At 37.8% G+C, this 11,990-nt stretch overlaps 2 protein-coding genes across 2 annotated transcripts in view; one reads left to right on the top strand and one right to left on the bottom strand.

The window, feature by feature from the left end:
• The window catches only part of LOC106525281 (steroid hormone receptor ERR2), a gene marked incomplete in the record, with an annotated part of 121,564 nt that overhangs the window by 14,478 nt on the left and 95,096 nt on the right, over positions 1-11,990 (top strand).
• Positions 1,932-10,307, bottom strand: LOC106525282 (transforming growth factor beta-3). The gene is made up of 7 exons (XM_014019458.1): positions 9,651-10,307; positions 6,520-6,680; positions 5,613-5,742; positions 5,430-5,537; positions 4,524-4,686; positions 4,294-4,447; positions 1,932-2,585 (listed from the first exon to the last, which is right to left on the bottom strand). The coding sequence occupies exons 1-7, from the start codon at positions 10,000-10,002 to the stop codon at positions 2,427-2,429; spliced, it is 1,227 nt and encodes a 408-aa protein (XP_013874912.1). The 5' UTR covers positions 10,003-10,307; the 3' UTR covers positions 1,932-2,426.

Below are 11,990 nucleotides of genomic sequence, written 5' to 3'. Positions count from 1 at the left end.
GTTATTAGGGAAGCATCTCACTGTTCTGCTGGGGATGGTGTTGTCCACACAGAAGTTTATATAGTCAGTCACACACTCAGTCATGGCATTTATGTCATCCCCATGTGGCTGGCAAAGAACAATCCAATCTGTAGCTTCAAAACATCCCTGTAGGGCTTCTTCAGCTTCCTGTGACCACTTTCTCACAGTCCTTGTAGTTACAGGTTGTCTCTGAACAAGTGGTTTATATTCTGAGCAGAGATAAACAAGGTTGTGATCTGAATTACCCAGAGGAGGTCTTGCATTGGCTATATAATAATCCTTAACATTTGTGTAAAACAAATCCAATGTCTAGTTTTCTCTGGTAGAGCAGCTGACAAACTGTTGAAATGTTGGCAGTGTAGCAGAGAGTGAGGCATGATTAAAATCACCAGATATTGCCACAAATGCATTGGGGTGTTGTGTCTGTATCTTAGCAACAACGGAACTGACGATATCACATGCATTGTCAGCAAAAGCTGAGGGTGGAATGTAAACAGCTGCCAAAATAACACAGGTGAACTCTCTTGGTAAATAATATGGACGAAAACTTACTGCCAAGAGTTCAATGTCTGGACTGCAGTGACGAAACTTCACAGTAACATGTCCTGGATGATACCATCTATTGTTGACAAGCACTGCTAATCCACCTCCTTTCTTTTTCCCGCTGCTCTTTAAATCTCTGTCTGCTCGTATAGTCTGGAAGCCTGGCAGAGAGATGTTGGCATCAGGGACATGATCCTGCAGCCTTGTTTCAGTGAAACACATAATACTGCATTCCCTATACTCTTGCTGAGTCCTTGTCAGGGCTTGAAGTTCATCCAGTTTTTTAGCTAATGATCTCACGTTGCCCATTAGGATTGATGGAAGTGATGGTTTGAACTTCCTCCTTCTCTCTCGCCTCTTTGCTCCAGCTCTGCATCCATGATGCCTCCTTTTCAACTCCTCTGGGATTTGCGGCTTCAGTTGATATATTATTTCAGATTTTGCAATATTAATCAACTGCTCCCTGTTGTAAACCACCCTGTTGCTATGGTTACGCATCATAACAAAAAGCAAAGTATAAAAAAGCATTGGCAAAACCAATCCAGCTGCACAGCACCCATAACACAAATGAACAGCCATCCAAAAAACGTTACTTTTTCTGCAGAAAGGCAGGAATGAACGCCTGAAAATAAAAGAAAACCTCAATAAAAGGAACAGAGCTACTCCAACGTGCTGCCACCCTCAGAGGCACAATTCCGGACCACATGAATGGGGTGTTTACATGACGCATTTTTATTCCGAATGGCCGTTTCATCCGATTACTTATGTCCTTGTAAATATAGCTAGTGACAGCTCTAGTGGGTAGGTTCATTGTAAAGTTAGGTGGTCCCAGAGTCCGAAAACTGACACCACACACCTTACCAGCTGGTGGTGGTTATGCTCCATTAAGCTATCTATCAGTCAACATTAAACACAGTAGAAGAAGAAGACTCCGAAAAGATACACAACACAACAATGGAGGGCATGGTAGTGTTGTTATTGCAAATGGTGTATCAGGTTGTTGTAAGAGTAGCTCTTGTGATGCAACCAGTGACTCCACTTCCTAACCAATCAGTGACTAACAGTCCTCTGACATCACATTTTTAGGCCAGCGTGGTACACTTGGAACCACAGCGAAGTACCGTAAGTTCTGAAAATGGGACTGGTTCCATGAATCCTTGCTAGTGGAAACGCCTTGGAACCGTGGAGAGCCAAGTCGAACCATGCTGTAAAGGCGCTAGTGGAAAAGGGATAATATTTATTTCTACTCAGCATTTTGTCCAGCTCTGAGATTTATTTTCTGCCAACCAGTGCACTGAGCACGAGCGAAAATCTGGAAGCAAAACATAAAATGAGTCTGCTGGGTTGAAACAAGAAAGTAGAATGACTGACTTTATAGACGATTTAATTTAGCTTAAATATGGTTTTGATTTTTATTTTGTTGCAGGTTGTTGATCTTTGAGAATCAATGTTAACAAAGGTTGTTGTCTGTTAGACTCCCATGAGCCTCAGGATTACAAGACCACACCACCGAGCTCCCTTCATATAAATACAAGTACTTAGACATTCTTTATTTTTGTTTTTCATAGTGGGTTTAAGTAAAAAGAAAAAAATAACTACTTCTCATTCAGGCTTGACTTGAGGGGAAGTAAAAAATATAGCTGGTAAAAGGAAGATGATCTTAATTAGTCTTTAAAAATATGCTCCTCTCCAGAGTTTGTCGTTCCAAAAAACCTCCCAAAAATCAAAACACAGCCATGAAGCCACAGGGTCAGTTTACGTCACAGCTCAGAGTCAAAAAAATAAAAATAAAATTAAAAAACTTAGCACATGGGTTGGGTCTGCTATATTCCCACCATACAACCTGTCCTCAGGGTGTCCTTTCAGCTACATTTGCAGGACTTGACAATCATGTTGGAGAGCTGCTCCACCTTAGGGGTCCGTCCAGAGTAGTAGAGTATAGTAAGGGGCTCCAGGTCCTGAGGAACGCAGCAGGGGGAGGCAGAGGCGGTTGGATTCAGAGTGTTGTACAGGCTCAGCATCTGGCGTGGAAAAAAAAAAAGCAGAAAGGTTAAAAGTCTAATTCACTTTAAATTTTATTGATGTGAGAAACTTCGAGAGTCAACCTGATTCAAAGTGGCTGCCAAAGCTAATCAATGTTAGCAAACACAAAAGTAGCTAGAATAAAGATGTGCAAAGGCTATAGGTGCAAATAGTTGTCACTCATAAAATATAATAAATTTTTAGATAAGATTTAAACACATGTAGATTTTAACACTTTATAAGACCGAAAAATACTCATATTTTATTAGTTTATGAAATGTCCCATGAGTCTTTGCTGTCTGAGCATACATCAAAATGTTCCCCAAGTGCACGGCCCTAAAAAAAACATAGGTAACTACTGACTGCTAGCTTAGTTTACATTGAAAGCAAATTAAACTTGAAAAAAAAAAAAAAACGGATCATGTGGATCGCCAAGAAACTCATCAACCATATAAGCACTAGTTCAGTATAAAACCATAAACAATCTGTTTGAGCAGCAGTTTGAGTCAAACTGTGACTCAAGCTAATTGACATTTAAAAAAATACTCATTTATTTTTTTTACTGATATCCCATATTGATATATCTAATAGTCAGCACTCAATTTGAATGTTTCATTAACTAAAACTGTCTTATTTTAAGTGTCGCTGCCAGTGCAAAATAAAAACTAAGTAAATGTATCTTTATAAGAACTATCTTTCTTTTCAGCTCTGAATTAAACAAAATCATTGAGTTTTTTAAAATATTTTAATCAAAATATGAGCAAATAGAAAGTAGATGAAAAAATGTTCAGTGTTTACCTCCTAATAGGTACTCCCTGCTATTTTTTGAAGACTTGATTTGTGCGTCTTATAGCTGTTTGTGATGCTAATCAAACCAATGCGAGCTGAAAGTTGACCTCATTATGGCGCAACGTTTAAAGTGCCTGTCACATGCAAATTCTTCAAATACAACAAAGAAAACATTGTTATATTTCGGAAACTTAGCATAATACACAAATTTACCCATTTTGTCACATAACTGGTATATTTTCTTTTGAACTTTGCTCAGACAAAGCGAAACAGGAAGTGACATCAAAGGGAAACTTTTTAAGTTAGAAAACTCGCTGTTTTTTTGTTTATTTACAGAATATTACTTGAACTCTGACTCTTCTTCATTTCTCTCAGATAGTGACTCAAAGTAATCTAAAGTAACATCAGATTCGTCTCTACAGTCCTGTGTTGTTAGTCGTTTAAATGCTCTGACATTCCCCTTTGACATCACTTCCTGTTACTTCACATGCAAATTTCTCAACAGCTGTTCGTCTCAGCGGTGTGAAATTTATTTTTGCAATATGTTTTCAATGTTATCTTTCCAAAAATGTATTCATATTTATTGCAAAAATTTGATGTCACAGGCACTTTAAAGTTATTTTAACAAACAGTAATTTCTGCATTTTGCCCATGCAGTAAAACTGATTCCAAACAAAACCTTTCACAGTCAAAAGAGTATTTTTTGAAGCATAATATAGGCAATGTAGGATCCGTCATTATTTAAAATAATTAAGAAGAGGGAAGTGGGCACTGTTTATAAGGTTCATTTTCACATTTGCATAGGTCCCACATGAAAATATTTAAATGTGGAACTCAAAAAGGCGTCATGGCTCCTCACCACTTTGTGCAAATCATAAGATATGATTTTGTTTTCTCCTCGTCTGAAGTGCTTCTTACCGAGCTATGCGTCGTATCTGAGCTCCTCAGGTAAGGGCAGGGCCCCGAGCAGTAGTTGGCGTCGTACCCACTCGGCTCATGGATCCACTTCCAGTCCAGGTCACGCCGGAAATCTATGTGGAGGCGGCGAACACAGCAGGTCTCCTCTGTGTTTCTGTGATGAGGACACGCTAATGTTGTATAAACAGCCTCCAAATTATTAGTTCATATTAATAATGAGTCCATCTTACGAGAAGCAGTAGTTTGTGTCCAGCGCTCTTTTGCGTCGGTGTGTGGACTGAGTCTCCAGGCGATGAGGTGGGATCATCATGATGAGGAGGTGAGGAAGATGCTCCTTATTCCTCTTCAGGTTGTCCAGATCCAAGCGGCTGTACTCCTCCTCTCCATCAACACCTAACCCACATAAGGAATGATAGCATCTTTAAACTGATGCATTTTATTATAGTGAGGAAAAGTGCTGAATAAGCAATTTTCCGTCTGAACACTGTAAACAAACACTGTAAACAAACAACCACACAATAACTAAGACTGCAAATCACCTGGTTTCATTTTCAACAATTATTTCATTTGTTTGGCAGTAAATTTGAAGAATGGCTGGAGAACATGTAGCCAACCCGGGGGCAGTTCTAGGATCTAACCTTCATGGGGGCTTAGTCCAAAGAAGATTGTCAAAATCTCTCTGCCTGCATTCATGCACATACAAAATGAAATAGTGTCCAATTAAAATAGTTAATAACTACGTGTTGAATTTAAAACGAAACTCAGAAAGTCATACCTGCCAACATCTGCTTATAACAATGAGAGACACATATTCGTGTTAGCGGTTGTGGAGTGAAGCAGTCCTAGGGGGGGATTTTCTTTTTTTTTAATCTGCTCAAACCTACACACTTCCCAGTCATTTGAGGAGCATTTTACTAAATTATTAAGATTAATATAACAATATATTACACTGTTGGTTCATTTTTCAGGGGGTGCTGAGTTCAAAAAGGGCTAAAATTTCCACTGAGCCAATATTAAAAAAACGGTCTACATGTGACATAATGTGACTCATCCAGCTTTACATTTCAAAACCATTGCAGAAATCCGTCCCTCATTTGGTCAGATAAATGCGGTAGGATGAAATATTAAACACCAACCTTTAAATTTCACCTCCAGCACTTTGTTGTCGTTGTCGAAGGTTTCGCCATTTGGGCCAAAGTTATTGCAAGGACAGTGGACGCTGACTTCCAAACCCAAATTGGATCCTGATGATCAGCAGTTCTTTATTAATTACATAATGTAAACATCATAGGCTGTGGTGAAATGAGCTTTCCCCCCACCTCTGTTTATCAGCCACTCCCGCACCGTGTCAGTCACATCAAAGGAGATCCATTCTGCAGAACCTCGGGTCAGAACGTTCTTCGCTCCGATGTAACGTTGCTTCCTGATGTGTTCGTTTGGCCGCAGGATCTGCAGGACAACGATGCACATTCACTACAATGGTTTCGGAGAGACAAAAGCAGAACAACACCTTTCTAATCTCTAGCGTATCTTTAATTGTTGTGGTTGTTCAATGAGTGATGAGACCAGAAAATGACTTAGTGAGCAGACATCAACACAACCCAAAGAACGAGGTATAAGTATTTTCAGCAAATGTTAAAAATGTTTTTTTTCTTTTGCTTTCCAATTTCAAACATCTAAAAATCTAAATAAACCGAGTTGGAGCTATTTTTGCGTTTGCTATGGTGGATTAGCTGAGGCAGGCATCTTGATCCAGTCCTAACTGGAGTTATTGTTCAAGATTTTTGTCCAAACTCCTGTATGACAAATAAAATCAGTTTGATGGAGGCACCAAATCTAATGAATCCAACTTTGTCTTCTGTTTTATTTTGAGGAACAAAGTTAAAGCTGAATGGTTTTTTTAGTTAATTTTTCCCAAATTCAGTTAGCAATAGCATATACAGTAGTTAATTCAACCTAAACTCTTTCTGTCGTATAGGTAAATATACCAAAACCTAATCCTAATCAAGAGGCTTGAAACAGTTACATTTATTGTGTTTTTAATCAACTTTGATCAGGTCATGATGATCTAACTGGCTTCTGCAGTGGAGCTGAGTCAGCATCTGCTCATTTAAAAACAGGAACTGAAGTCCTTTAACATTAAAAAGTAATTGCCTTGCTTTGATTAAAAAAAAGCTTTGTGCTTAATATGGATAGAAGGACAAGGAAAACGGTACCTTTACGCACCTGGTAGAGCTCAATCCGCTGCTCGTTCCTTTTGGCACTTGGGTTTGGGAGCCTCAGGGCCCGAAACTCTGCTCTGAAGAGGTTGGTGGAGTTTCTCTCCATGGCGGCGACGTTAAATCTGAAAATCTTCGAACTGCCTTTAGGGCAGTAGAACAGATCATCTGCAAAAAGAGAGAATCGTTTTAAAAAAATTAAATAAATCCACGGCATAGCCCACCTTTAGTTTTGTTTGTTTTTACACTTTTGAGACGATGAGGTTAATACAGAAACGATTTCCGAGCCAACACTTGAGATCTTTTCACCGGACGTGCAGGTTTTTTTTATTTTTAACGAGACGATGCCAAACCACACGCTGCTCGCAGCACAAAAGATGCGGGAGAAGAGATACAAATACTGGACTGAAGCTCCTTATGTCCCAAACTGACCTGAATGAAGAATGTGTCAAAACCAATAAAAACTACAACAATGGCCCTTTAATGTTCATGTTGTTGTTTTTTTTCAGGAAGAATGAGACAAAACACCTGAAACCTGGTTTTGTTCACTCAGTGTCTGAACATTTTAATGTTTTAACTCTTCAAGCCATGAAAGTTTTAACATCATATCACCTGATAACATTATTGCCTGTCTGTGTATTTGTCTGTCTGTTAGCAAAATATCTAAATCAGTGGACAGATTTGAATTTAAATTCAAGTGAGTAAGCAGTGGATGTACATCTGTAATTGGAGATGAACACAAATGACAAAATAACAAAATTTGCCGCGGTACTTAAGTAATTTTTTCCCCAATCTGTATTTTATTTTATTTTTTGTAACTTTTACTTTCACTTTGTTACATTTAAAACATAAAAATGGTACTTTTACTTCATTACTTTAAAATTTAACACCCAGTTACAAATTTAAATCATACATATAAATCATCATGTAAAGAGGTTTGTGAGCTCTAAAAAAACCTGAAGTGTTGAATTTACTTTACCAAGTTAAGCCAGCTGGTTCCACTAAATTGAGTAAATTGTTTTATCAGCTCAGTTTGGTTGAACCACTTATCATAACTTGGTTAAAAGGAGTTTTTTTTCTGTGTTTGGAGTGAAAATGTGGAATAATTTGAGTCAATGCCAGTTGAAGCGATGTCCAAACATAAGAACTCAGTTCTACTCCTAAAAGCTACAAATTAATTCATGCAGTTGTCTTTGTTCCTCTATAACACTAAAATAAACAAAAAAAATGCTTTTCCTGCAAAAATGCAGTATGCTGAACAATATTTTGCTGAGCTAAATAATTAAAACTATCCTTAAAAACGCTAAAAAAGTATCATAAAGAAACAGAATGAGCACATATTCTGTATTAAGCATTAAGAAGCTAAAATGAACTCAAAAAGGTGAATATAGCTGAAAAAAATCTCAAAAAATGAAAGTAGCTAAAGGCACAAAAAACTGCTGGAATTAGCAGAAACTAGCTAAAAGAAACAAACTTCAAATAGCAAAAAAATGAAAGAAATACAAAAAGTTACAAATCTGTTTAAATAAGAAAAAGAATTGCAAGTCAGAATGATAGTTGACAAAGAAAACAGTTAAAACTGTCTAAATAAAAGCCAAAAAGGAAGCCGAAGTTAGTAGAAAGAGTTTTTAAAAAAAAGGCAGAACTAGACCCAAAGTTAAAAAGTACAGTGAATATTTCTGGACATTTTAAAGAGTTTTAAGGATGTTAAAGACAGCTCTAACCCCTTTTAATCAGAAAAACATGACAAAAAAAGTTAAATATTTCAAAAAGTGTATATTGCTGAACTCCCAAAAGTCATAGCTGGAATGTCCTGAAGAAGCTGGATGTTTTGATTTATAAATAGTTGAAATAGCACAAAAATTGCAGGGCAAGATATGTGCTGAAAAAAAAAAAACAAGGTAGGAAAGAAAAACGATCTCAATAATGTGAATGTTTTATAAGCATTAAAGATTTATATGTATTTATCTCAACTCTGAATCTAAAAAGCAGAACCAGCTCAAGCTAATCCTTTTTAATTTTAATTTTTTCATTTTTTTTTTATCAGAATCATACTGTGAGATTCAAAACAGAACATTTCTGAGGGAAAAATTCAGCTTTTGGGAAACACCTGTTGATTTCAAAGGAACTGCGATTCCATGAACTTGGCTCTGCCTCGGACTCACACACAGCTTTTATCCCCCTTCTGTGTTCTCAATAAAACCACATGCTGATTGAATCTTTCTTCGAGTAATGACACATGTCCCTCTCTCGGCACAAGCTCTCCACTTCCAGTTTATGATTTTAAGAGCAGGAAAACACGTAGAAGAGCTCAAACTGGTGGTGATGGTGGAGGGGAAACACAACAACAACAAACAAGTTTATTGAGTTTTTGAAGTGAGGAATAAGGAAGTTTAACTTTAACAGCAGCTTTTTTTATTTTGTAATTTTTAGTCCACAAGCACCTTAATGTGTGTGTGATTTTGGGGGGGCCTTTGCTCCTCCTGTACTGTCTTGAACATGGGGGTAGCTCCATCTTTCAAGGTTAATTTGGAGGTGCCTGTATCATCCAACCCTTCCTGTTCNCCCCCCCCCTCCATCCGCCTGGGCAGATGTCCCTCTCATTTGGGCCTGACTGGAAAGGAAATGGGAACATCTGGGAAGGGGAACATGATCCATAAAGAGGGGGAGAGGGGGGAAAAAAGAAAAAGAAAAGAAAAAGCTGGGAGGAAAAGAGGGGACTGACCTTCCTGGAACACAGGTTCAGACTTTGTGAAGCGAGCTGTGCCGAACCGGTTTTAATCACCTGCCAGGTTTGTTAATATTTAAAATAAGTCACAGAAGTTTGTCATCATGCAGAATTCTGTCTTGTTTTTGTTTTTTTTACACATGAAAGAGAGTAAAAGTCTAATTGCTCAGAATCTTAATGTTTAATTTATATAAACAGATCTAAAATAGAAGCCAGTAAGAGCAAATTAAGTTATTAAGTTGTAATGTTTAAATCTCATTAGTATAATCAGTGACAGAAGCCAGGAACACCATTTTCGTGAGATGTGTATTTTTAAGGTTATTTCTTGTTTGGCACGTTCGGTGCGTCTTTACGCGCTTTACGCGTAAAAAAGCAACAGAAAGTTGCTTTAAAAAGAACTTTCCACTCACTGCTCTCAGGCGGCCCGTACAGCAGGTTGAACTTGTAGATTTCTTTGGCATAGTACTCAGTCTCTGTGTTGTCCTGACCGCAGCTTTGCTTCCGATCCCTCCCCAGCTGCTCCAGTAGCTCCTTGGTGCTGTTGTACAGCGCCTGGATCTGGTACGGGACCTTGTTCGGTCCCAGGGAGTGCGGGGGGCTCGTCAGCCGGAGCTTGCTCAGGATCTGGCCCCGAATGGCCTCGACCCGCTTCCTCTTCACGTAGTCCAGGTCCACGGTGGCGCAAGTGGACAGAGGGGAGCTCAGGGTCGCGCAGTGGAGGAGGAGGAGGAGGACGAGCAGCAGCGCCTTGCCCAGATGCATCTCTCTGCGCGCATTGGTTTCACTCTGGAGGGGGAAATAATAAAAATAAAAGTCCGTCTGAAAAATTATTAACTAAATTATTACTATTATTTGCACATTAATAACTCCAGGCTTAATTCTTCTCCGTGTTCCAATCCGGCTTTACTTTGAGATATCCCTCAATTTAAAGTCTCAAACAGACGCTTCATCCAATCTCATGCAGAGGAAACAAAAAAAGATTTTATTGTAGTCCGGTGCTCAGTCCAACAGATTTAGTCCTCTTCCGTGTGGATTAATGTGTCTCAGAGGAGGCAGACTGTGGCTTGAAGGAGGTGAAAGTGAGTCTGAGCTGCTGAACTGGCCTCAGATGAGTTTTATAGGTTTGCACTGACGTTTGGTGGAGGAGGGACCTGAAGCGCCCAAATGCTGGGTCCCCCTCTCTCTCTGAGTAAACATCCAACTGGGAACAAAAAAATAATAATAAAAAAATTGAAAAATAAAAACCATGATACTAATTTAAAAAAAAGATACAGTTCTCTGTTTTACCCACACAGTTTAGAAGTTTGTCTTATGGGTTTTAATTTTCCCGGGTTGTGCGCCCTCTAGTGGCAGAAAGTGGAACTTGCCGTTTCTGACTTTAAAACAAATCCTTTTTTTAATTTATTCAACTCTTCTCAGAATCTTCAGATGAAGTATTTTTTTATTATAGCATATTTAAAAAATTTCTTTAATAAAAAATGTTTTAATTTGTTTCTGAGTTGAAGAAAATCAACAAAAGCGTCACAAAGACAGAAGCATGTTACAAATAAAGTACATCTTGAGTAGCTTATGTGTCATTAAATACATTTAAGTATATTTTTTAGCATATATAGCCCAAACTTTAGGTGCGTAAATGAGTAAACTGAAAGTAAATCCCCTTATTTTTAGTTTAAAATTAGTATAATTAAAGGACACTCAGATGCACTGTTTTTGGGGAGGGTTTTACGAGGAACATGCAGTTTTTCTTTCATCGCCGCTAACAGATGAGCTTCATTCATTCAGCTGCTGTAAATACTGTGGTTGTTTTAAGCAGGTGAAGGTGCTGGTTTTGTTGTCAGCATGTCGGTTGGAAATTGGTTCCTCTCCCTCTGGCTGAAACGTTTTTATTCATGAGTGGAATTGTTGATCTGCGAGAGCGCGATCCAAACCCCAAAGTGGAGTCAAATGAGAGTCTGTTTGGTCCAAGAAAGAGCGGGAAATGAGATGCCTCCATGGCCATTGTGAGGCTATTTTAAGACCAAGGTTTCTGTTTTTTTCCTCAGCTGCTTTCCCACACTCCTTCCTGTAAACGTTGTTGCTCTAGATTAGCAGATAATGTCTGAATATCTGTTTAGTGGAGATTTTAGGTTTTTGACTCGACCTGATGGCAATAAGAGGTTTTTTAGTTTCATTAGCTTTTATCAAATTCATTGTTCGTGTTAATTTTCATTCAGTTTTAAATGTTTGCTTAAGTTTAACATTTATTTATTTTTTAAATAATGGTGTGTTAAGACTTTTTAAAGTGGTTTCCAAAATGTTTGATAGTTGTACCCTTTTTTTCCTTTCCTTTTCTTTTTTTTTTTGGCAGTTCTCCATTTAGCCAGCAGGTGATGCTACATAACAGGTCATTACAGTTATCATGTTGTTAAAAAAAAAAGAAAAAAGAAAAGAGTGATCATCATCAGAAACACTTTACACACATTTTTTTGAAACCCACTTGAGTCAAAGCTGTCATTTCCTTCAGCTGAGAGCATCACAAAGTGATTTACAAAAATTATCCTATGAGAAACGCACAAACAAAATCACGAATGCAAAATTAAATTATAAAATAAAATATTCTCAGCAGTGGTTGTAACTTAAATTGGCTGAAGAATGGGGAAAAATTGCAAAAAAAAGTAAAAGAAAATTTGATTGAAGATATAAATAAATTCTAAATTCGTGAATAAAAAAGATAAAATAATACAAATGTAAATTTATATTATAGATAAAAT

Source organism: Austrofundulus limnaeus, unplaced genomic scaffold (genome assembly GCF_001266775.1).
Source record: "Austrofundulus limnaeus strain Quisiro unplaced genomic scaffold, Austrofundulus_limnaeus-1.0 Scaffold222, whole genome shotgun sequence".
NCBI lineage: Eukaryota > Metazoa > Chordata > Actinopteri > Cyprinodontiformes > Rivulidae > Austrofundulus > Austrofundulus limnaeus.
Note: the sequence above shows the minus strand (reverse complement) of the source record. Positions and strands in the feature narration are given on the sequence as shown.